Genomic DNA, 26,929 nt, shown 5'->3' on the forward strand with positions numbered 1-26,929 from the left:
ATTAAGAATAAGGCACAGACTATACAGACACGCAAAAGGAAATACGTAAATTCAGAAGCGAAACATATTGAGTTTTATCCTTGTATTGCTTTTTCTTGCAATCTTGTTGATTCTTCTAAGAGCATTCCTTCTTCAGAGAGCAGTCTATTCAAGTTGTTAACTTATTCAGGTGGTTCTAACAAGGAACATCGGATTTTTTTTTCTTCCTTTAGCTCATTTCTCTTTTTCATCCTCGCTCTTTTGACGAATCGATCACTAAAATTACGTTCATTTTCCTCTGTGACGATAAACTGTTAGGTAGTGCATGCTAGCATTGATTTTTTGTATATACCAAAGAATCAAGTTCAGGAAATTATTTCTGCTGTAGAGTATCTCACTGTGAAAGTAGAAAGTAACGAAAAAACAGAAGTAGATATTTCTTTTTAAAACAAAAATGGTGTGTTGGAAGAGAATTTTATTCTTCATTTAGAACAGATGAAAACTATTCTCGTAAGCTAAAAGACACATTGTAACCGGATGAAAATGGCAGTTTTAAAGCTTTCGTAATGAAAATTCCATATTTAAGATAGTATTGTTGTTTTTTTTATTGTAGAAAGAAAATTATTATTATTACTAATAAAGAATTATATCATTTAAATATGGAATATACCTTAAAATTAACACAAAATGATTAATCATTGAATTTGTTATATATATATATATATATATATATATATATATATATATATATATATATATATATATATATATATATATATATATATATATATATATTCTATTATAATACAAATTCGCCTTTTCTTCAACAAAATAATTAATTCAACCTTATTCACTGGATATATGTTGTTATACATATACCAGACTTGTCTTCTAGACCAAATATAAGCAGAGAGTATAGTCCAAAAATGATTAAAGGGAGTTCACACTACAGTTATGCTAAATACAATCAGTAGAAGTGCGTATTGCTAGGCAAAACTTGCCTAATTAATTTGGCTGCAGTACTGTACTGCATGGGACAGAAACATGGACATTACGCAAAAATGAACAAAAAACAACTGGAAGCTTTATAAATATGAGTGTGGAGAGGAATAGAGAGAAATGTGTGGGTCAAGCGGGAAACGAATGAGAGTTTGTTAGAAATGTTGGGAAAGGAAAGAATAATTTTAGATGTTATTGAAAAGAGGAAATGAATGTGGTTGTGTTATTGGCTGTACCATGAAGGACGCCCTACATGACATGGTGGCAGGAGAGAGAGGGAGTGGGCGAAGGAAATTGGACAATACCAAAACAGAAAACCCTACGTGAAGACGAAAAAGTTAGACGAAGACCGTGGAGCATGGAAGCATCTCACTTGGAGCAAGTTACCTGCCAATAATGACAAAATACATATGATGATGATGATGATGATGATAAGGAGTTGAAATAAGAAACAATGTATTCTCTTTTTGTCAAGTCTACAATACACTTGTTTGTATAGTGCATTTGAAAATCCAAGGGACCTCCTCAGATCAAAGAAAGAATCCGACAAAAAGTAACTCATTGATAGATTTAATCAAATTAATGGCCCCCAATTATATCCTTTAGGTTAGGCTATACGACGATTAAGGCAAGTGATTGATTATGAGAGAATTGGCGGAATGACAATGTGGGAGGATACGGGATTACCCAGGGAAAACCCACGGAAATGATGTCCACCAGAAACTTATTTGGCCGAGGAATGAACCAGATATAAGCACTCTATCACTGATGGATAATGTGCCCCTCAATTGGCATGATTGGAATTTAAAATCCACAGGGTGGCTCAAAAGTAGGTATACAGTCCCGTACTGATCGGCTCATGGAATTTTATAATATTTACTTATTGTGATCTATACATGTATTGAGTTAGTTTCCTCATTTCTTTTCACTGATGCCTTCAACTCGGAACAGACCGAAGCAATAGATTCATTATCTTAATAGGTTACAATGTCATACTTGCTTGATGCAGGTCTGTATACCTACTTTTGGTCCACCCTGTATATATGTGTCAAATTTGGTTATGCCAAATCCAAAAGTCGTATTGCTTCCAGTCTTAAAACTCAATCCCATGAAAGCCTCAAAACTAGGCTGAAAATTGGAACAACAATATTAAAGCTTACATACAAATACCCGTCAAGTAATGCTGCATTTGGTGAAGGCCAAAATCCGGGACAAAGTGCAAGTCTTATTAAAAAAAAAAAAAAAAAACTGCCACAAAACGGTCGTATTTGATCAAAGTTGGCTTCTAATAAGTTATTGCTTATTACGTGCAGGGATAAAAATAAAAGAGAAGCGAGAAGATGGCGTCCCCTTAGTAAGGTGAAATGTTTACTCAAAGAAAGAATAATATCAGTGTTATTGGTAAAAATGGGAAACCTGGATGGTGATCTTGATTTTCTTTGGCTGTTGTTTATTCTGAACTAACCGATATCCTTTTAGTCGGTTAACCCAAAATTTGGTTGTTGTCACACCCTATCGGTTTATATTTATTGACTTTTTTTTTTTAGTTCTGGAATCCCATTTCACTCCTGCTTACGTACACTGCAAATTTAACTGATATTTATCAACATCGAAGCCAAAAACAACCCGAATTTTTATACTTATCGTCAACGATTCAATCAATTTCGATCAAAATGAGAATAAAAGCCATCGATATCTTACTTACTGTAAGTAGATTATCAAATTTAGTTTACTTTGGTTAGAGCTTAAGCATAAAACTACTAAACTAATTTGGAACCCACGACCCAATGATAGATAAAAAAGAAGTATTGTAAGACTCAGAAGCAAGAATTGATTAAGGGTCTTCACTACAGCGAAATTGAACTACAGCAAATTTTAGAGTATTTCTGTAATATCTTCAAAACACATAAAAATATTGGAAAAACAGAAATGTAGTGAACTAGACAATACGATTTTGCATGTGATACCGTTATCACAACTGATCTATCTGCTTTCGATTTGCAACAGCAGATAGATTTAGCAACTTTTTGCGGTTTATGTAAATAGCGGCATACCAAAAGCAGATAGATCAGCTGTGATAACGGTATCACATGAAAATCATATTGTCTGGTTTACTACGTTTCTGCTTTTCCAATATTTTTATTTGTTTTGAAGACATTACAGAAAAAAAAACTCTAAAATTAGCGGTAGTTTAATTCCGCTGTAGTGAAGACCCTTAAGAATGGAAGACAAGGCAGGAAATACTGGGAACATGGTCAAAAGTAGCAGGTTTCATTTAGTTACCCACATAGTGAGTATGTTTTTAGAGGAAAAAATGCGCAAATAAAACAAACATTAATGCAAGTATGATATACTGCCTTGAGGCTGACTGTTACAATTATTGTAGAGAAGATTACCCACGATAAAAACAATAGCCCAATTTTACTGGTCAGCCGAAGACTCATCTAACTGCTGTGGCTACACTGGGACCCGTACTTGATAACAGTATCTGTTAAGCAGGTTCCATTGAACGATGAAGGTGAAAACTGAATGTTTTCTAACAAGAGTTTGTTTTCGTACTTTCCGCCACCTTTTATAGAACCACTCAGCAAATATAAACGGTTAAAAAAATAGTTGTCAGCAAAACTGCTGTGGAGCTTATCATTCAATGCGGTATGTGGTCAGACGGGAATTGTCAAGAGAACACGGCCCCGGCCAGTTCGAACCTCCTGTACAGTGTTCGCAATTAGAAGAACAGTGACGGAATACAATTTCCCGATGGAGAGAACTGTGGTCATACGACACAGTATCTGAAAAGAAAGAACAGTTTCCAACATCATTGGAAAGAATCTCGTATTGGAAATTTGCTACAAAGCACTAGCACAACTTCTCACAGAGTAGAGACGTGCAGGAGAAGTTCACAAACTTCAGAGCATTAAATTAAACATACGAGTAACTAACAAAGGGTAAATGGAAGTGTGTGGCTGTCACATCGAACAATTAGTGGTTAAGAATGAGTGAATTTATTAGACAAATGTGTGGTTCAGTATTGGTTGCTTTTATTGTGGGCAACCTTCTGTACTTATGCAGACAATTATATTGCGTCAGCACTTATGCACACAATATGAAAGAATGAATTGCATTGCATTAGACTTCAAAACTTTACTAGTACAAGCATGAGAAACGATAGAGAACAACCTGCTTCATCCGCCTGTTGATCGGTATCACTACAAAAGAATTAACAGAGAGCAAAAACAAACAAACAAACAAACAAAAAAAAGTTTATATATGTCATGGCAAACAAGACAAGGAAATACCCAAATACTACTATAGTAACACTGCCAAGCCAAGCGATTAGTAGTCATTTTTTTTCGTTTCTATTGATATTCAGTAATAAATATATGCACTGCATGCGGATAAACATTATTGTGGCCTTTATACACGATCATATTTTTCATGATATGTCAAAGAATTCATCAACCTAAAAATTGAATATGTGTGATGCTGAATTGTTTGCAACTTAGAGGCTACTTAAACTACTTGATGCAATGTTTCATTTTCAGCCAGCATTTCCTTCAACACGGAATACTTATATAAAAAAATAATAAAAAAATAAAACAAGTAAAAGCACTGTGCGGTATCACTTATATCTCCAGGATAACTCTTACATTGAAATGTTTCTTGTTATCACGGTCATCTCACTCAGTAGAATTATCCGAGTGATTGCTGACATAAAACTCATGGAATACACACTAGCATATGTAGCATTTGGATCGAATATTGTTGCCTTACATGAAGAGATTACCAATAGTGCGTACTTTACACATAAAGTATATGAAAGCGCATAACCGAATCGAATCAAAATATATGAAAAATAACGAGTTTAACACTTTATTGCATATAATACAAAACAAATACTTAATCCAACTTGTCATTTTGAGCATTCATACACATACATTTAAATACATGTACGAGTAAATACTTCAGCACTACCCTGTAAATTTCCAGTTCAGCAGGTATATTCGTTCATGCCTAAACTTGTGGTTAAATGTCATCCCGATTGCAATCTAATACTTTGTAAAAATCAAACTATGGATTCCACATTATCTCAGTCCTTTAGGATTTTATTTTTCATTTCTTCTCACTCCATGCTAATGGGGCTGAACTAGGACTTTAAAGCTACTGGAATTCTAATTACTAAACTCAGCAACATCGAGAATTATGGATTCGACACTACTATCGATTGCTTTTTATTAATATTGCATGCCAACCCTTCTCACCACTTTAGAAATGCTAATGAGACTTAAACGTAGAATCAAATGGTATAGCGAGTGTCGGCAATCATCTTAAATATCCTGAAAACCACGGATTCGACCTTACATCGATTTTTAGAATTATTCTTGAATGGCTCAACCTCCGTCAGGAAAGTAATGGGGGCTAAATTTGGATTTAGGCCGCATCGGAAATGTTACTGTTCTTCTCAGCGACTCCCAAAAGTATAAATTAAACAATCGGCCATGTTCAATCATTGTATATGTATTCCCTTCCTATTCGCTACCCATAGGTGCGCTAGGGAAGTCTTAAACTGTCAGTACTCTCTTGCAGATTAAGTTATATGTTCAAGAATTTTGGTTAAAATTGCTTCATTCGTTCCAGAAGTATGCTGGAACACACATGCATAAAGTTTTATATATATATATATATATATATATATATATATATATATATATATATATATATATATATATATAATTCTCTCTCCATATATAGGGGAAGTCAGTTTAATATGAGCAGTCCGAAAAATATGAGCAGCACGAAGCTTAAACTCATACAGCACACATATACCTTGCGTAAGAGTAAAATAACGAAGTTCATAGCATTGTTTGGAGTTTCATGAATTTGCAGAGTGTAGCCCAAGTTCGTTTGCTGCAGTTGATGTGAAATAATAGACAAGTTTACAGGTACGGAGAATAAAAAAGTGTAGCTTTTTAGAGCTATAATTAAATCAGGGTAATGAATAATAAGCTAAAACTTGGTTTCTATGCGTTATATATAATTTATGACTGAATTTATAGTCACTTCTGTCCAGGAATTTAACGCCAGACTTTTGTTCACTTCTTTTCTATAAACAGGGTTGTCAACCACAACACATTAAAATATCATTAACAGTCGGTGAAATATGAGCTTTTGAATTCAGTTTAATATGAGCATACATAGTTTTTTGAAAGTAATGAGAGAAATGGACGTGAGAAGCTTTTGCAGATGTTAACTAAAGTAGACTTTCCGTAATAACATAATTTATAACATGGATGATATAAATTCTACAATCTTCAAGTCCATAATCAGCTTGGATACATTTCGTCGATTTCCAGTCTATCACCCAAGCCCTGTGTGGGATGGGTGTTGTCACAGTCTATACGTGCGGAGAAGGTGAACAAGCAGATGTCTATAAATAAATCTAAAGCTCGCAGATGCCCACAAATAAATCTAAAGCTCGCACACATCCATACATAAGTCTAAAGCTCAAGTGGATTATAATAATTTCATTGAAGAAAACGTCAGAAATGCTGCGCCAAGAAAGACGACAGTCACATTCACATAATGGGAGAATAATGAAAGTCTTTGCCATATTTGTGAAAGGAAGTTTACTAGAGACTCCAAAAGGTAAGAATGGATCAAGTGTGATATGCGCCAAGACTGGTATCATGTTTTTTGTGTGAACGTTCAGTGCCCTGAGTTCTTTGTTTATGATTATTGTAGCAGATTTAATGCCTAGACATTTACGTCAAACCAATAGACAGGACTCTTGAAATGAACTGTGTTTTACTTGTATGTGCAACTATCTTTTGCTCGTTATTGTAATCATTTACGTTTTATTTCTTCTTTTGTACATTTTGTTTTTTATCTGCTTTGCATTTTATGTGGAAATATTAAAAAGGAAATGCTGCTCATATTTGTCCTGCGAAGTGCTCATATTACCCTTGTACTACTAAAAATATGAGCACTGCGCAACTACCTTACTAACCTTTTTATTACTCACGAACAAAAGTATGTATAACCTTGTATTTTTCAGCGTTTGTAGACGAAAGATCAGACCTTCTTTCGGTGGGACATTTTTCTTTCTGGAATACATCATTTTTGAGATATATTGGTATTTTCATTAACTATGCTCATATTCAACTGACTTCCCCTATACATGGAGAAAGAGAGAGGAATAGCAAAGCCTCACCACTTCCACATTCAAAAGCACTCAGAATATTGAACTGATAATCTATAGGAAGAAGTTATCTTCTCCTCCCTCACTAAATCATACAGAAGGGATAATTTAGTCTGTTGAAATGACTTTGTGGACATCGTGGACTTCCTATGGATATAGTTTTGGGGATAGTAAGTTTCCTGTCTGAGGATATCTCAAGAACATAAATCACATGCTGTAATGAGAATATTGAGAAGTAACTTCCATATTACAAATAGTTACAGACAAATACACTGCACAGGCTTATATACTGCTATTACACGATTTTATTAATTTACATTTAACATTCACCTAGTGCACCGACGTTCTGTCAACACCCACTATCTCTGATGTTATATTTTAAGCACAATTGCTTATGTCCTGAAATTGTTGTATGAATATATGAATATATGTACCACTGATTAAGGTAAGTATTTCATATTTAATATATCATAAAAGGTAATTATTTCATATATCATATATCATAATTATTTCATAAAAAGAAACCAAGCTCTTGATCTGAAATCTGGTGTTTTACCACTGAGCTGGCATGAACACTTTTGCTGAGCTCCTTCTGGAGAAATATACATATATTTCCAAAACATTGATATAGACATCCGTTGCAAATGTTTTTTTTTTTTTTTTTTTTTTTTTTTGCATTGTTAACCTACTATGGATATTATAACTATGTTCAGTGTCTTTCCTTTCAGTGGAGATGTTATTTTACGTGCGGAAACGTAAGTGACAAAACCAGTACGTGCTCGCATGTATACATAGTTTCGAAATATTATATCATTACGCATTAATATGAATTCTACTTTTTCCTACACTCAATAAGATTTCAACATGTCTTATTACACTAAAAAAGAAATCTTCATTATTCATCCCGATTGCGGAGGTTGGCATAAAGCTTGAGCCTGCATATTGTTTTTACTGTTTTCGAAGATATATCAAGTTGAACTTAGATTGTTTTAAGCTAAAAGAAAGTCAATTGATGAGCTCATTCTTTTTGGAAGAAAGGTGTATAACATTTCATGCTACCTAATATTGTAACAGTTGCCTATCTAATATTGTTAGTATATACAATTTGTGTACAATGAGGTATCAACATCACCATGTATCGTCAGCTTTACGGCAGATTTGATTAACCCAGTCATGAGACAGAGCTCTCAGATATTTGCCAGAAGTACAAGTAACTATGCATTTCTGAACGATTATGTCAATCCTCTCATCAATTTGTATATACTGTTTCGCCATTTTGATTCAAGTATTCTGTTATGTAAGAAAGCCATACAACAAATATTATGTTATAGCGATACTCTTATTTTCGAATTATTTTGTCATTTACCTGTATAAGAGGAATTTTCTCGCTTAGCAGTCCTCTATTAGTTTCTAGCCTTGATATAAAATATTAACCTTGAATCTGATAAAATTTATAAGAAGGTTAACAACGTGGTCACAATGGTCGCAACTCGTATACTTAAAATTACTTTCGATATAAACCGATTGCAATTGTATCAGCGGTAGAATGTTCACTTCTGGTGCATGAGATTCTTGGTTCGATCCCAGCTCTCGTCAAGTGAAATTTGTGGTGAACAAACACTTTATGCGTGATTTTGCTCTGGGTTATTCCATTTTCTCCTACGTTCTTCATTCCACCATTTCATTCATTTCTTATCATCACCATCTCCTTTATCCTAACTATAAGGCGTAAACCTTAAATATTTCATTTCATTTGTTTCCATTGCAATTGAATCATTTTTTGGGGGGGTAATCGCAATTGCCACTGGTCGCAATTGTCATATATTTCAATGATAGCAATATTACATGATAATAGTTTTCAGTCACAGGCGAACATGTTCAACACAATAATTCAAACGAAGGAAATAATATGAAAGCTCAATTATGTTAACGAAGTTCTCAAGATGAATGTACGCACGATTTATACTGCAGAATTACGTTTTTATTCATTAGCAAAAAGAAATGTTGAGTTCTTCCCAAATCGAAACAGATGTAGCAAGGTTTTCAGTGTGAATTTAATACACTATAGTTCATGGAAAAACCAGTGGTCTCCAAACTTAGGCTAAGAAAAAAGAATGTTTATAGGGATGTGCAGTCTTCATTTAAGAAAGCAGCCTCACATAGATGATAAACATAAAACATGGTGAAATATATATTTTTTTTTCTTGCGTCTACTTTCTCAAGTAACTTTTAGGATATTATATCATCACTGCTGTAGAGGAAAATTGTAGCTTATTAACTAACATGTAACGAAGATATCTTACATAAAGTAAGCACTATTTTTCCTTGAAACTTTTTAGTTGTTGTCAGCGACGAAGTCTTTAAGCATCAACTTCTATTGGTCTTTATATAATAACGAGCCTGCTTTCTAGGAAATTAATACAACGCTGTACAACAAGACAACTGAGAAGTAACTATTTTGCAAGTGCTGTTTTCTTAATTGGGCTAAATGTGGATTCTGCTTACTCACAAAGAAACAGAAGCATGTAATGTTTAAGTTAGTAACCTTGATAAGCGTAAAATATGATGCTTGGTTTGCAGCTAATACTAATAAAAAAATAGGGTCAAATTTATAATGAACAATTTAGTGAAAAAAAATACTAACAAGGAATCTTCGCAAAGTGTTGCACTCCGATTTTCATGAAATTTTGTAGGTACAAAGTAGACTTATAATGACCGAATAGGGGTATTTTCTTCCTGCAGAAAACCTGTTTAAGGGGGCAAAATCCTCCTCTGAAATTGTTTCTAAACACTGCTGAAATCCACATAAATGCATTAGCAATTTAAGTGAAACTATATACGCAAATAGTAGGCAAAACATAAGCGAAAGCACGTTTTTTTTCTTCTGGGAGAAAAAGGGTTTAAGGGGAAAAAACTTGCGAAACGTTTTTGCAGTCACCTCAATAGCAACAAATCATGAACATTTCGAGTATATACAGATTTAAAAATTCATATACACTAACATTCATTTATTTTGCAAAACTGAAGACAGAAACTCACCTATATTAGTTAACAGACGACTTCGAGATATCAAAGTGTGCCACATTGAATCATAATTAGTGAAACTAAAGATATGAACATCATTAATACAAACATATTATTTATGTTACTAGGCTTATCTTGAATTTGCGCTCTGTTTGCCAACATAATCTTCACGGTAACGATAATCAACAAAGAAGTATTGTAAACAAAATTACTTTTTGGTCCACCCAGAACGAATTATTGCTATCTGTCCACAAATGCCAGTGCCAGAACTACATTCGTATCAAAGCAATACTTCGCAGGTTCTGAAAGCATTTCGGTCTTTCTGTTGTGAATCCAATGCGATACCTTCGGCACTTGAAGACGTATCTAAACCTTAGAGATGAAAACTGATTGTGAAGCAGTGATTGTTATTTTATAATATTATCACGTAAATTCAAATTAATATCGAGCCACTGTATGGTAACAACATTCCAAAAATGTCGAACGAAATTCTTACACAATCATAAAGCACAAACACCAAATGGTTGAAGTTCCCATGTTAATCCTTTCCGTATTGCTAGGAGCGTTACATCTTTGTTTTGTGATTGAACCGTGGGTATAATATTATCACAACGTCCACTGCAGGAATCTAATATCAGTACTGTTTTACTGTGTTGTAAGAAAATAAACGCCCTGTAACCACTTACGGAAATGTTCCTTTGTGAGTTTTTCTGACTCTGAGATGGAAGTATAAATATTACGCGAGCTACAAACACATTCGTGCACTCTGGGATCGAACTCGCCTTTTGGTTCCTTTTAAACTGTGAATAATGGAGGAAACACAATAGTATCTGCTGATAAGATTGGTTAATTAGTTTAACTGTGGGTTTAGTACTCACGGATTAGAGGGCTGTTTCGACTTCTTTCACAGCCAACGTACTGCCACCACGCACTTCTAGCTGAAATCCACTTTGATCGCAGTTAACAATTACTTGTTCCAAATTGGAGAATCATTTGGGTACGATTGGACCCACTGGATTGGTCTAAGAAAATCTCCTCGTAGATTCGATCGGACTCACAATTTCTAATGCGTTAAGTTTTCGTTAGAAAACTTGTAAAGTGCTGCTTCTAGTGTTAATGAACGGTACTTTTTTATCACGCACAATATAGGAGAAATTTCTGCTGTAGGTTTTTTCAGTGGTGTCCACCCCCCTTATGTTCATGACGCACCCCCAACTGTCTGATTTAACCCCCCTCCCAGCCTGATCGTATAATTATGACAATTCAAATTTAAATGTTATGTATATACAAACACTTTCTCTTGCCAAGTCGTCTGTTCTACTATCCATAATTTTAAGTTCAAATACAAAATTTTTCTTGCGAACTACAAACAGTTCTCAGCAAGCAAAATCCAAAAAAAACTGGCTAAAATTCAGGCTCAACTACAGTATGCCAAAAGTAAAAAATAAATCCTGAAACAGTTTAAAGATAGCGGCCCAGGATAACAAATATATTATCTGAGGCTACTGATAGGTGGAAGTTGTCGTCACTATAAAACATTTAAAATGCTGTTACATAAAAAAGCTATTATAACCGACTAATTCAAATATCAATCTGGTCTGATGCAACGAATTTTAACGCATATAAAATATAAATCAAACCAATGCTTTAATCAAAGAGGATTGATGACTCTGGTTAAACATGGACAAGAGTAATGACTGGTCAAGGATCTGCTATCTAAATACCACTTTTCATATTCCAAACTCTGGACAAAACACACATGAACTTCAAGCTAAAGTTGGATGATTAGTTACTTAATTAAAAGGGCTTTCGACATCGAAATTAAACTATCAGCTACTTTAAAAAAATCGTAAATATCCCCTAATGCAATAAAGTTCAGAAAAAAGTGCAGATTGAAGTGGCGTAGACAAGATGATTTTCAGCTAAGGAATGCAACCGAAAACCTTAAAACCGTTTCAACCATTAACCAAAATGGTCAGTATCGTGGTATAAAGGACAGAAGAAAAAAATTCTGCATTGTGTCATCCGTAGGTGTTCTTCCATGAAAATAAAATATTCTTTTTCTATTAATTTTTACACCTCCTTCAAACATATTTATATAGATTTTTAACCCCACAAATATTTCAATGACGCAGTTTCCGTCATAAACCCCCATTGTGGGCACCCCTGGGTTTTGTTGTTAGATGTTGCTGATTAACCCGATAGGGGGTGCTGAATATCAAGTAACAAATATTTGCTTTTCTAGTGGACCGATTTGACCTACGTGTTGTATTTTCAATTATATGTTAAAAGTTTAACAATAGATTTATTCTTTTCTCTAATTTATTCTGACAAGATGCCAACGTTCTGAAGTCCCAGTCATTTGCTTAATTTTCAGAAAGGTCTAGATTATTATGCTATTATTACTAAAGAAATCAAGTTTTGCGCATATTTCTTCGTTAATTTATTGCACAAAGAAACTACTAATTAGCACTAAAACAAGGTAAATTCATTTATCTTTCTCACATGAAGCTAGTTTATACATGTAACGATGAACAAATGACAATCAACCAAAAATGACAGATCAACTCTAATGTATCTCCTTACACAGGGGTGCCCACAAGGGGTCGGGCTATGACGCAACCTGCGTCATTGAAATATTGGGGGGTAAAAATCTATATAAATATGTTTGAGAGGGTGTAAACATTAATCGAAAAGATTTTTTTTTTCATGGAAGAACACCTACGGATATTCAATTGAGGGGGGTGCGTCATGGACATGAGGGGGGGTGGGCACCGCTGCCTTACAAATAAAAAAAATCTAAGTCTGATGGGACCCCCAACTTTCATGCACAAGAATTCAATACCTTTCTTTTGATTCTGTTTCAACATTATGGTATATATATATATATATATATATATATATATATAAACAAAAATATAAGTTAGTACATTTGACACTTTACTGGTGAACATTAATATTCATCCTTGGCTGCTAACGTGTTAAAAGAACTACACACGAAGATTTACATTGATCCATATTATTTAGTTGAGCTCAATGAAATATATGTATGTGTAAACTATATGTCTCGTGTTTGGACTTTTTTTTTTATTTTCGTTGACTCTAATTATATTATATAAAAACTTACGGTAGAGGTAAAACTCAAAGCATATTGTAATAATCACCATGTATTTAATTTCTAACCGAATTCACTTGGAAGTGACTCTAGCTCACCTAGTCGTAGTTTATAATTGTGATTAGTATACATGCAGTGTGGGCATATGGTATAAAAACTGCATTGCATAAAACACAATCCAACTTGTGCTAGGTAGCCACTGAAAGCACGGTTGGTTGATTTGGAATTTACTGTTCCGTTCAGCACCGAGACTATCCGAGACATTGAGCCACATATTATTGTAGGATCCAAACCACACTAGCTAACTAACTAACTAACTCTATGGCCTATGGAACCCGGAGGTTCAATGCCGCGTTCACAAAAGCTCTCCACTGACTTCTATCCTTAGCTAACTGCATCCAGTTTCTACTCTGTATTCCAATCTCTGTGAGATCCATCTTAATATTGTCCTCCCATCTGCGCCTAGGTCTTCCTAATGGTCGCTTTCCGATTGGTCTTCCAGTCAAGACTCTGAAAGCGTCTCTACTTTCTTCCATTCTAGCTACATGACCCGCCCATCTAAGCCTCCTAGACATGACGACCCTAACAATGTTGGGTAAACCATATAAATTATGTAGTTCCTCGTTATGAAGTTTCCGCCATTCCCCATTCTCGTTCCTCTTGGGTCCGAATACTCGTCTCAGGATCTTGTTCTCAAATACTTTCAGTCTATGTTCTTCCTTCAGAGTAAGTGGCCATGTTTAGCAGCCATACAGAACAACAGGCATGATTATCGTTTTGTATATTTAAAGTTTCAAATTCCTCGACAGAATTCGCGACGACAAGAGATTTTGAACCGAATAGTAACACGAATTCCCTGCTTTTAGTCGACATTTAATTTCTCCGTGAATATGATTTTCCTCTGTTAATATTGATCCTAGATATTTGAAACTATCCACTTTATCAAAAGTATTATTTAATATTTTAACACATCCATAATTTGCTGTATTCCGGTCCCGACGCACTTCCATGTATTTAGTTTTCTCTGCATTTACTTCTAAACCCATGTCCCTGCAAGCGTTTAATAAGATATCTGCATTTCTTTCTATTGTTCTCCTATCATCTCGTATTAAATTTACATCATCAGCATATGTCATAACCTGGTGAATACCGTTCAACTGTAGGCCCTGGTTGCTATATTTGATTTTCCTTATAGCGTTTTTAACAGAACCACAGTAGCTCCATTTGTATTTGAACCTGGGTATGGGTGCAAAAGGCGCGTACCCTTAACATCTGGCCATGAGAACTTTCAACTTCATTTCTAGTAGCATACGAAAGAAGGAAAATATGAATATTAGCAAAGATTTGAAATAAGATGTATCCTGTGTATATAAATAATACGTATAAATATATCATCCATGGTTCGCTCTTGTTCTAGGATACAAAGTTTATTTTTAGCTATCATAAAATATAGACATAATTCAATCTGTAATTACGTAAAATAAAATAAATTTATTATATGCATTGTGTCGCGTTTTTTTTATTTTTTTTAAACTTAAGTTTTCTAATATTTACTTCAATGCTCACTTGCACTACCTTACATTAATAGCTATTCAACAAATGTAAAAGCGTAAAACATGAAAACTGACTAATCTTACCTTTAAAGGAGACATTCAGAATATAGTTGTTATAGAAACTTCCACCATCATATGCCGCCATCGCCGGGCATATGCCAGGACTATCAGGACACACATCCTTGTGCAACTTCGCAAGCGAATGGGCAAATGCATACACGGCGTCCACTACGAACTGCACTTTTGACTCTTGAACATAACCCACTTTCTCCGACAAACGAAGCCCACGCTCACACACACGCACTGTAGTGTTAGTTGTAAGAGGTACATTCTTTTCTAGCACACAGTTAAATATATCTTCCCAATATTCCTCAAACCACGGATTCCGCAAATTTGTTTCCGGTGTTAAGGAAGTCATGTACCTGTCAAATGCGGGAATGTTTTCCGACATTAGTTCCACAGTAATCGCTCCCTCGGCGACATCTTCAAGATCTTCTACCAGCTTTTGCTGTTTTCCCCACCCATCACTCGCAATCCAGTAAAAAGGTCGAGACAAATTGAGTCGCTTAGCAGCTTGTAGAATTCCCCTGTAGGAACGAAAATTAGATTTTCATTAGAAGACATTCTCGTATGCAACTTTACAACATACTCCATGCAAATTATGTTTCTTAACAACATAAATATTTCAACGATATTTTCCAGTACACTTTGTTTCAGATTAATTCCTAACCAAAGATGAACAATAAGTTTAAAGATAATATAGGTATATTGTTTGCTTTTTTTCTCAATAACTGTCATATATATATATATATATATATATATATATATATATATATATATATATATATATATATTATTACTGAATACTCAACTTTTTATAGATTCCACTCAATAATAAGATATATAATTTCACTCGCCTAGTATCAAGGTCTGTCACACCCATTTCGCTTAGTTTCGAGTAATCTCGCAAAACGTGTAGTGAAGCTCCACATACGCGCGCACAAAGACCCATATTTGAACTATTATTTTAGTATGAAATATTAAGCTTTTAAAACAAAATTCTGTTTCTATGGAATTCCTTGAGATCAAACATATAACAAGCGATATATAATTCAATTTCGGTAAAAGAAAAAAGAATGGATTTGGAGGATATTGATACTAAATAGGCGCCTCATTTAATGTACTCAGAAACTGGAAATAGCCAAATTGGTGATTCCAGAAATGGTCTGAATCCGTTTCGTAAATTACTAGGACATTAAAGAAAAATGCTCATAAATCAAATTCATAAAAGCTGGATTCAAGTCCTAACTGCAATAATCGATTCAAATACATTTGTTGAATTATTAAATTAAATTAAATTTATAATTGATTATTAAATATGATAATAGTTTGCAGGGCTGGCTTATTGATGATCCCACTTTAACCCCACGGTTACAGTGCGGTTTCTTTGTGGCAGGCTCAAGTGGTTCGGAGTCCACGTTAATCAGTAGGTCCACGTCTCATATAGCCTCGCTGCTGAACGGGACGTTAAACTCTAAATCATCATCTCATCATTGTGGCAGGCATACTCGGTCAAGTTACTACTGTGCGCCATTTTTTTTTTAAGTTTTATTTTGTTATATAGCTTAACACTCTTAATATATGTATGGTTCTTTCAGAGAATTGCATTTATGGATAATTGTAACATTTTGTACATAATTTGAGAAAGATGTTTCATTTGATTTTTTAATGCGATTTCTTTCATGTTTCATTTGAAACAATAAAAGCAATAGATTATCCTCTTCTCTTCGCTGGGTTAAAATAAAAAAAAATCAAAATGCAGGATTTTTTTAACTCATATGTTTGGTACCCGTGAAATATAGTACTTTTGATTTTAGTGGATAACTTTAAACGGCATCAGAAGTATCACTCTTCACCTCAGCTACCCCGAAAACTATAAACTCAACACAAATATCGGTCATTTTAGATCATTTTTATATATATCCCCCTCCCCTACGTGCACTGTCAAAGTGAAATAACAATATATATATATATATATATATATATATATATATATATATATATATATATATATATATATATATATATATATATATATGGTTCAAACCTCATCAATGTTAAAAATTTGATCGAGGTTTCATTTGTATATACATTGAATTTTACATATATATCCTCCACCCACTCCCTTACGTTGTACTGTCAAAATTAGATTTAAAAAAAAAAATATATATTGCAGGTCCTATCTTAATGCATGTTGAAAACTTGATGGCGATCGTTAGTGTGTTTCAAGAGTTATTAAGTTTTATTCATTTTTTACCCCCTCCTCCCCCTTTCCTAAGTTCTGCCGTCAAAGAGAATAGATAACGACCATCCCAAGCCCGATCATAATAATCTATGTTGAGAATTTGTTTAAGATTGGTCAGTTGGTTGAAGAAAATATGAGTCACAAAGATAGACACTATCAATTTTATTATATATATAGGATTAGGATTTATATTTCTGGGCTTTCGGCATGTAAGGACATTTAGTCCGTCACGCATGAGGGATGACGTCCCTTGGCGAGCAAAATGTCCGAGGAAAGGGAAGCTAGAAAAGATTGGGGGAGGAAGAAAGCAGCCTGGGATCTATAAGTAGTTACCATCCCAGCATTTGCCTGGTGCGAATGAGGAAAACCCAGGAAAACCTCATTCTGGATGCTCACCGACCGGAATAAGCTTTTAACATTTTTTCGACCGAGTGTACCCATCGGGAATCTAACCCGGGACCGCCCGCGCCGAAGGCGAGAGCGTATTATATATAAGATAGATAAAATATATAACAATAATTGAATTGGTGATAGTCGAATTTATAAATTAGATAGATACAAGTAAAATTTGATCTTTCAGTTTCATATTTTGGTCGGAAAATATTTTGTTCTTTCTTTATATTTACTAAGAAATTTGTCCACAAATGTTCGTTGATTTTATTTATTATGCAAATACATAGAAGCGGTAAGAGATGTTACACATTAGAAGCGGGTATTAAACAAAAACAAATCTTGACTATAATTGATTTATACATCGCTAATATAAGATCAATATGAATGATACTAGTAATTAAGCGTTTCATTTCTGTCAATACCCTTTAATTTATTTTAGACTAGAAACATTTGCTAGCTGACGAATGCCTTTGTACGGCACAATTTCTTCCTTTCACGCAAGAGATAATGCCTCTCTCTGGGAGTTAAGAGCTATCCAGCTGCTACAGAATTGACTCGTTTTTCTATAACGTAGGCGAAAAAGGGAAGTCACGCAAGCTAGAGTTCCTTATACTAGTCTTCGTTTCATGCTGAAAAAAAATTCTACACTATCTTTCAAGAAATTTACAAACTTCGTGTATGGAGAACGTTTATGTAGAGTTACTTGTACCATATAAAGCTATTTATGTATCACTAATACAAAAGACGTTCTTCAAACTATATTAAATACTATCAAATTAAATTGTTTCTTACAATTTTAGTATCAAAACATATTCCCACACCCACACACGATAACCTTCCTAACACTATATATACCGTATACATATATATAAACTGATATAAAATAAAGTGGTACTTCCGGTTGAAGTTGAAAGTTAACATTTGGTATCATTATAGCTTTCCGGAACTAATCCACAGGAAAAATATCAAAAGTGAATATTTTTAGTTTTTACGGGCTCTAAAGAGAACATGAAGAATAAAAAAAAAACTTTTTTTAAAAAATATAATCTCGAGTTTTAGGTACTTAAAATTAGAATAAAAACTTGAAATTATGTACACTTGTACGTTTCCTATAGGATTATGTAACAATATCATTAAAAGTTTTTAAAAAAATCAACTTTAGATTGGTTTTATGGGGAACTGAAAAATCTTCCCTGTGTTATTTATATGGGATCTCTTTTACATCCCAAAATTATTAAGCACTTGCTGTAGGTCTACAGTGATTAAAGTTGACATGATTGTAGCTTTTCGGGACTAACCCACAGGAAAATTGCAAAAAGTGAATATTTTTTTTTTTTAATTTTTAATGGTCTAAAGGACACATGAAGAAATTCCACCTGCTATTTAAATTAGTTTTTTTTTTGTTTTTTGTCCTTATAATCTTATATTATAGGTACTTTAAATTGGAATAAAAACTTTAAATTCGCTATGCTTTTACAATTTCCTTAGCGTTACTACTGTATACCACTAAAAATAAAATTTCAAAATTTAAAGCGGTTTTATGGGGAACTGAAAATTATTCCCGTATGTTATTTATTTATATGGGATATCTTCTACACCCCAAAAGATTTAGCCACTTCCGGCAGGACTAGAATGATAAAATTTTGCATTATTTTTGCCTTCCGGGAGTAATTCAGAAAAAAAAATTGCCAAAAGTTAATATTTTTTTTTGTTCTTAAGGGATCTAGACGGGATATGAAGAAGTATCATGTTATTTAAATGGGTGTTTTCTTGGGGTACACAATAGTATCTTTTACACGTTGAAATACGAAAAGAAACTTGAAATTTAGTAGAATTGTGGATTTAAGAGGTGCGAAGCCTTAGACCGAATAAAGACGGAGGTTAGGGGGCGGAGCTTCCAGCTAGTTCTAAGTAAGAAAATGTTAAAGAGCAAATGCTCGAAATTTACGCTTGATGCAAAGGCTGATGCATAACAGACGCGAGGCACAGTCCGAGCAACCGGTGGGTCTAGAGCTAGGGCTGCTCAAAATCGCGAAAAAGCTAAATTTCAACATGTCCTATTTCGAATTCCAGAAACTATGGTTGGCAGTTGTTATCAGCGTACAGGAAGTCACGCATGCGCAATCCAAAAATGCATGTTTCAGAATCCTGCGGTACTCATGCAACATCTTCTATAAAAAAACAGTTTAGCTTCAGGCATATAATTTGAAGTACTCACCAACCACCCGTATAAAAATTGTTGCGGAAATACCGTGGGATCTGAAACATGAATATTTGGACAGGGCACATACTAGTCCATAAATAAAGCCTTGACCCAACTGAGCTAAGTTCCATAGTTTTAGAGCTATGGACCTTTAAACTTCATTTTTTCATGTTTTCGGCAGCTTATAACTCCGAAAGAAACCATTTGTGTACTATGGTTGATCTACACTTTTCGTCTTATCTTGGTGTCGGGCATCATCTCCCAAACGTTGTCGGTTTTGTTTTGAAACACCCTGTATATGTCAGCTTACAAACAATGAAATGCCAAATTCATAAATTACTATTTAACTGATTTTTTTAAAAATATAAATACTAATCAAATATTTTCTCTAATTAATGCTATTCTTGAGATGAAAAGTAGCTTTCTAAATTCGAGACGAAACGGCAAATTTCTTGAGTCTCATGGATAACACTAGTTCACCGAGGTTTTAGGTATCTAACACCGTTTTTGTGTTAAATTTTTAACTACCCCCCGTAGATTTTTTCAAAACAAATTTGATATGGCATAATACAAGGTTATTAATCCAATATGTATGTTTAAAATATCAACTAAATCGCCTGAATAATTTTAAAGAAACAATGTAGAATAAACTCGCCCCAGTAATAAACTTGAGATCATAGATGTTCTTTTCAGGATAAATGAGTTATCTCATGTTCTTAGATTATAAGTGGCAATATTAGTCATTACATTAGACTTATGAAATATGAAAAAAAAAATGTCCGAAAAGAACTTGCGCTTAAGAACAAACTCCTCATCCTAGAGCTTTCCCAGGAAAGTAATTTGCACCACAGTATATGGTTGTTAGTAAAGTATTGTTATATGCAAAATAAACAAAATCATTAGAGTTATTTTAAAAAAAATCTCATTAAAGATTCTTGAATAAACCACTTTTATGTTTTGGACGGTAGGAAGAAAACTCGAAGAAAGATAAACTAGATAATGTTATAAACGTATTCGGTCGTATTCAGAGTCGTTCTGAGGCGTGACTAGCGTCATACTAAATAGTTCGACTAACATATGTTTCATGCAATGGTCAGGCAACTTAGTATGACTCTAATCATACGCCAAAAAGACTCTGAATACGGCCCATTAAGTTTAATATTTATTACAGATGGTATGGCTTCTTGGGAAGTTGATACGTTTTCATGGGAAAAACGAACAGACGAATGTTCAAATATCATTTTTTTTTTCATGTAAAGGAAATGGAACATGTAATTTCGAATCCATTGAATTTTCCAATTCATTTTGTTTTCATAATCACCTAACTGTATTTCCTCTTAACGTAGATCAAAAGCTAAAATCAAATGATTAAGGTTAGGTCAAATATATGTATCCAACTTATCTACCCGTTTCCTGTTGGTAATATATATTTGCAGATTTCAGCTTTTAGGTCAATGAGTTTCATATTATTGTTAAACTAGCTTTTGTTTGGGGTCAAGTGTCCGATTTTGGGTACTACTTATGGGATTTTCGTTAATACCCTAACTCAATATTTGCATCTAATTTAGCCCTGGCCTGATTGAGTTTGAATGACAATGTTGGCAGAAGTTACAGTTCAAAATACAGGGTGGTTCAAAAATAGGTATACTCCCGTACATTGATCTAGTATAACATTGCAGTTTATGGGTTTATTTGCTTCGGCTCTTCCGAGCTTAAGATGTAAGTAAAAACACATTAAGGACAAATAATAAAGAAACTAAGTCTACCTGATGAATACCAATAAGAAATGATATAAAATGCAATGAGCTGATCAGTAGGGTACTGTATACCTATTTTTGGGCCACCCGATATAGTCAAAGTAAGATGGCCCTATTAAATTCAGAATACTCTAACAAGCAAACGTCCGTATGGATGGGGGGGGGGCGGAATTAAAAAGACCGTTATATTTTCTAATTTGATTTTGTTCAGTATGTTAAAATAAGTGATCATGGAGACTTGCTCAATTTGATAGCCGTATGTTTGCTACGAAAATAAATATAAAACTTGCCCCTTTATAAGATTTTCTTCTTCTGGCAAAATCATAGACCTTTACTTACACACACATAACTCAATCCCTAAATAAAATCGAAATATGAGTTATATCTTATTTGAATTTAGTGAGTATATAGCTTTAGTATAAAGTGAATATTTTCTGAAACGGAAATAACTGAGGGAAGTCTTGAAAATTTCCCAACAACAACAAATGTTCGTTTCCTGATTTTACTTGCTTATAACTTGACAATACTGCTTCAGAACAATCAAGCAAACAAACGTATATCTCGTTGTATTTCAAAGACACTGGGCGAATGTTGTATTGATTGCTCCAGTAGTACTTGAGAAAAAGGTATCACTGTGTTCTCTATTCTAATCACAAAAAAAAAAAATAAAAATAAAAATTAAAAAAAAACAAGAAAAAGAAAATTTTATTTAGCAAAGTGGAATATAATGTTTATTCATGTACGTTTTAATTAAAATGTAGGTATATAGAATCTGTATCTCGTTTTAATTACAGTAAAGCGAGTTTTATTTTGGTGTATATTATACTTGTACACAATGCACCAATAAAACAATTAGAGCATACTATTTTCTGTTCCAAATATATCCTGGAATTTTTGGTTGCTAGCTCTAATACATAATTCCTGCGAAAATAATATACTTTACTTCCATTACTCTACCTATATTTCTGCTAATTGCCCGGATAGGATAATAGAGAGATGGTGGCTGGAATTGAGTTCTTCTTTTATCAACAATTTACGCTGTATCAACAAAATGTAACATTCACGCTGTGTTGACAATAGTTAATAGACTTCTAATACATAACAAAAAGAACCCAAGCTATAAGCAAATACAATCAGAAAACGGACATATTTGTCAAGAAATTATCAATTATTTTTTTCGTTTATTTTATTATTATTATTTTGTTTGGGAGTATTCCGACTATAGTGATAGGGAGGACTCGTGAAGCTTGACCTGGATTTATCAATTTCACCACTGAATTGAACGCGAGGGTGTGTTCAAGTCGTCAAATCATATCCATCAAATTTTGCCGGTATCGTCTCTCGTGCTATAGGAAGAACGTATCCGGAGAGTACAATATTGTCGGATTGCCGTTATCAAGCTTCGTTTTGGTATATTTTTATTGTAGTGCTTGTTTTATCTTTTTGTTATTATTATTGTTTCTTATATTTCGAATAATTATTAGTGTTTATGTTATAGTTTTATAAGTGCTGCTATTTTGTGGCTCGTTCACCATGTCCTCCAAGTTTGTCAATGTTGATGGAGCACTTCTGTTATTCATTTGTTTTTTCAAGTGGGCGTTCGGAAGACAGTTCCACGACTCGTGCCGAATTATTCCGATCTAACAAACGTGAGGGAAAGCAGTTATATGATTCGTGTAGAGCCCAGGCTTCACGACTCATCGTGGTTACTATAGACTTATAACAAAGACCATTTAACTGCAATTCAAATGCGGTATACCTATATATTGTTTTGGGAAACATTCAAGTTAAGTTGTATCAAAATAAAAGTAACTTAATCACAGTTTAAATTAAGTATAACTCGTATTTTTTATTTTCATTAGTGTTTGACTTATACGCATGCAAGTAAACATCTAACGTTTTGACAGAATGTAAATGTTATGAAGGGGTGAATTTTAAATTCATTTATGTTACAAATCAATGTTAGTCAGGTTTTATAAATTTCCATGAGCACTTATTTTGACATGTTGAATACGATAATAGAAGAAGATAATAATATATATTTGGTCTAGGAATTAATTTGTGCGGTTGGTACGCACACATTGAAGCTGTAGTACAAACACAAAATACATAAATACCTTAAGAAAAATATTGTCCATCGCTAGCCACTACTTTCGCCCATCTGTCAGGCAATGTACGGATTCCGTGGCGAAAGAAGTCCTCATCCTTGGAAGCGATCCAGTCAGAGACCCATGTTTCGATATCTTCCGAAGACGTAAACCGCTGTCCAATCAAATCGTTGTTCATGCAATCGAACAAGTAGTAGTCCGAAGGAGCAACGTCTGGTGAATACGGCGGGTGGGGTAAAACTTCCCATCCGACATTTTCTAAATAGGTTTTGACCGGTTTTGCGACATGTGGGCGAGCGTTATCATGTTGAACAATAAGTTTATCATGTCTGTTCTCCCATTCTGGTCGTGTTCTGGCCAGAGCTTGCTTCAAACGCATTAATTGTCGTCGATAACGTTCTCCATTCATAGTTTCACCCGGTTGCAGCAGCTCATAGTACACCACACCTTTCATATCCCACCATATGCACAGCATAACCTTTGCCCAGTGAATATCTCGTTTTGGTTGTGATGGACCTGGTTCACCTGGTTTCACCCAGGCCTTTTTTCGTTTAGGGTTCTCGTAATGGATCCACTTCTCATCACCCGTAATAATTCGATGCAGAAACCCCTTTCTGCTCTGTCGTTGAAGCAGCAATTCGCAAATGGTTTTTCGTCTTTCAAAGTCTCTGTCTTTCAATTCATGTGGAACCCAATGTGACATCTTTTGAATCATTCCCATGGCTTTCAAGCGTTTGGAGACTGTTGTTTGATAAACGCCTAATGCTGCTGCAAGTTGTTCCTGCGTTTGACACGAATCCTGCTCGAGCAATGCTGTCAATTCTTCGTCTTGAAATTTTTTTGGCTGTCCAGCTCGCTCTTGGTCTGCCAAGCCGAAATCACCACTTCTAAACCGTGCAAACCACTTCTGACACGTTCGCTCAGCTAGAGCATGGTCACCATACACTTCCACCAAAATACGATGACTTTCAGTCGCACTTTTCTGCATGTTAAAGTAATGCAGCAGGACACCCCGCAAAAACACTTTATCAGACACAAATTGCGCCATGTTCACTTAACTACAAACTGGTGTTGTTGACGCTTTAATCCACTGCCCTATACTACGAACGATACGCGATGACAGGGGTTTGCAACACATGTGTGGATACACGGAACTGTGGGACGCTCCGTTCGTTGCGCCATCTCTTGTCCACCCGCACGAGTTAATTCCTAGACCAATTTTTTTTTTTTTTTTTTTTTTTTTTTGTCCTATTCGAACTTTTACTGGTAAGTCAACTTGTCGAAACGGTTCAAGACAGAGACACTGCATAGCCTAATATTGCCAGTACATGCTAATTTGCAGAACATGTCAAGATGGCAAGCCTGAATGTAGTAAAAAGTATAATCGTCTATAGAAAGTGGCATTTACTTTCATGTTCTTTCAACAATAGCATTTTGTTCGTAATTTGCATGTTCTTCACTTTTCTGATTAATATTGTGAAAATATGTTTATTTGAATACATAATGAATGAAACATTTAGTTTGGACTTTGGGACAGTTTATTTAAAATTTATTATGTGAAAAGCATAATTGATTATTGAATGTTAAATTACTTTTTTGATTTTTTTTAAAGTTCATTTGCTTTTCCAACTAGGAAGTTTTTTGTTTTGTTTTGTTGTTTGCCATTTCTTTCTTACACTTGTAATTTTTAATCATTAAAAACAACAAATTGTTTCCCTGTCAACATTTCTATCATTACCTCGCCTTTGGTTAATCTATAAGCACACATTTTTCATTAAAACTAAAAAAAAAAGTCAACAACCCAGGATATTAACCCAGAGAAACATTAAGCAAAATCATTAAGACACTTTTTAAAAATAGGTAGTTTAAATTGTATAAAAAAACAAGTTAACATGTAAAAACACAAGCCACAATTCCAAGTTTACAAAAAAGTTTATATCGCTTTAACTTAAAAAAGCACTTTGCCTTAGCTAACGTTGTAGCTATCAGTTGCAATGAATAATCCATTAAAGAGCAATTTCAACTTTAATTAAATTTACTGTATTTGCAACGTTAGTTTCCCTACCCAGATTTTACAAACCCTTAACACACAACTACCTAAACGCCCAGTAAACCAAAGAAAAGGATAAACCAACATCAATCCACAAAAAAAAAAAAAAAAAAAAAAAATCGTCAAAAAAACACCAAAATTTACAAGTAAATACAAATAAATTAACCAGCCCTAAAGATTACTCTCTTATCACCCTTTGCAACGCCTTCAACATCACAATCTAATTTCTTTTATATATGTTTAATCTTATTTATATGCAACCCAAATCAAATCCTGTACTTTTCGCTCTACCAAATTCAATGTTTACAAAATCCTGGGCGCAACTTGTCAGTTCTAACATCCCCAATTACAATATCTATTAGCAAATTATCTAAGATTTCTACTTGTTACGTACATTATGCCCTTCCTATAGTAATGCATGACAGGCGTCGATGATATGGTAATTTGGTAAGGGAAAGCACTGGACAACCCTTACATTTGAATGAAGGGTATTAGGATTACAAGATGAAACCAATATTAGCATTCAATTCAAGAATATATATCGGGTGTTCTAAAAATGGCACACATGGACTACAGAGCGCTATTCTGCAAGTTAAAATAAAGCGAAAAATATATTTATTTGTATACCTTTTGGATCCCTGTCTGAAGACGCAAATTGCATTATTTGGCAACGTTCTAGACAAAGAACCACAGACAAAATATACCAATCTATCAAATAGATACATCGATTCTTCCCGGGAGGAAGTTAAAGTCGATATGTATTGACAATAGCACTACTTATTAACATAACAATCGATGCTATTATCGCACCACCTATTAGCATAAACTGTGTGATGAATTCGTGGAGCAATGCTATTGGTGCCAAGTTCATCTGCGACGTTTCCTCATAGTGAAATTTTGATTCCCTATAGCGGCTGTATGTCATTATATAGGGTTTTTCGCTTTATTTTGACCTGAAGAATAGCGCTGTGTTGTTCGTGGGTGCCATTTCTAGAAAACTCGATATATGGCACATTCTAGAGAAAAGTGACACAAGTCAAAAAACCTAAAGGTCCAAGTTCGTATCCCTCACGAGAAAATGGCATAACTTGCAACTTGTTTTAAAGTTATTTTATAATCACAATGTTCTTTTTTTTTTTTTTACTTTTGTGTGTAAAAGTGTTGTAAATATAGCTTTAAAATTATCTCAAAGTCATAGTGTATTGGAACAAAAATGACAAATTTCGTGTTATGTTACTTTTCTCGCG

General features: G+C 34.1%; 1 protein-coding gene across 1 annotated transcript in view; it reads right to left on the minus strand.

Annotated features, from left to right (window-relative positions):
• The window catches only part of mGluR (metabotropic Glutamate Receptor), a 1,220,665-nt gene that overhangs the window by 376,772 nt on the left and 816,964 nt on the right, over window positions 1-26,929 (minus strand). The window contains exon 6 of the mRNA XM_081761481.1: window positions 14,951-15,453. Within this exon, the coding sequence (XP_081617607.1) occupies window positions 14,951-15,453 (503 nt within the window). The remainder of the gene's footprint in view (window positions 1-14,950; window positions 15,454-26,929) is intronic.

This window comes from Thermobia domestica, chromosome 6, assembly GCF_964235325.1.
Source record: "Thermobia domestica chromosome 6, izTheDome1.hap1.1, whole genome shotgun sequence".
In the NCBI taxonomy this organism is placed as follows: Eukaryota; Metazoa; Arthropoda; class Insecta; order Zygentoma; family Lepismatidae; genus Thermobia; species Thermobia domestica.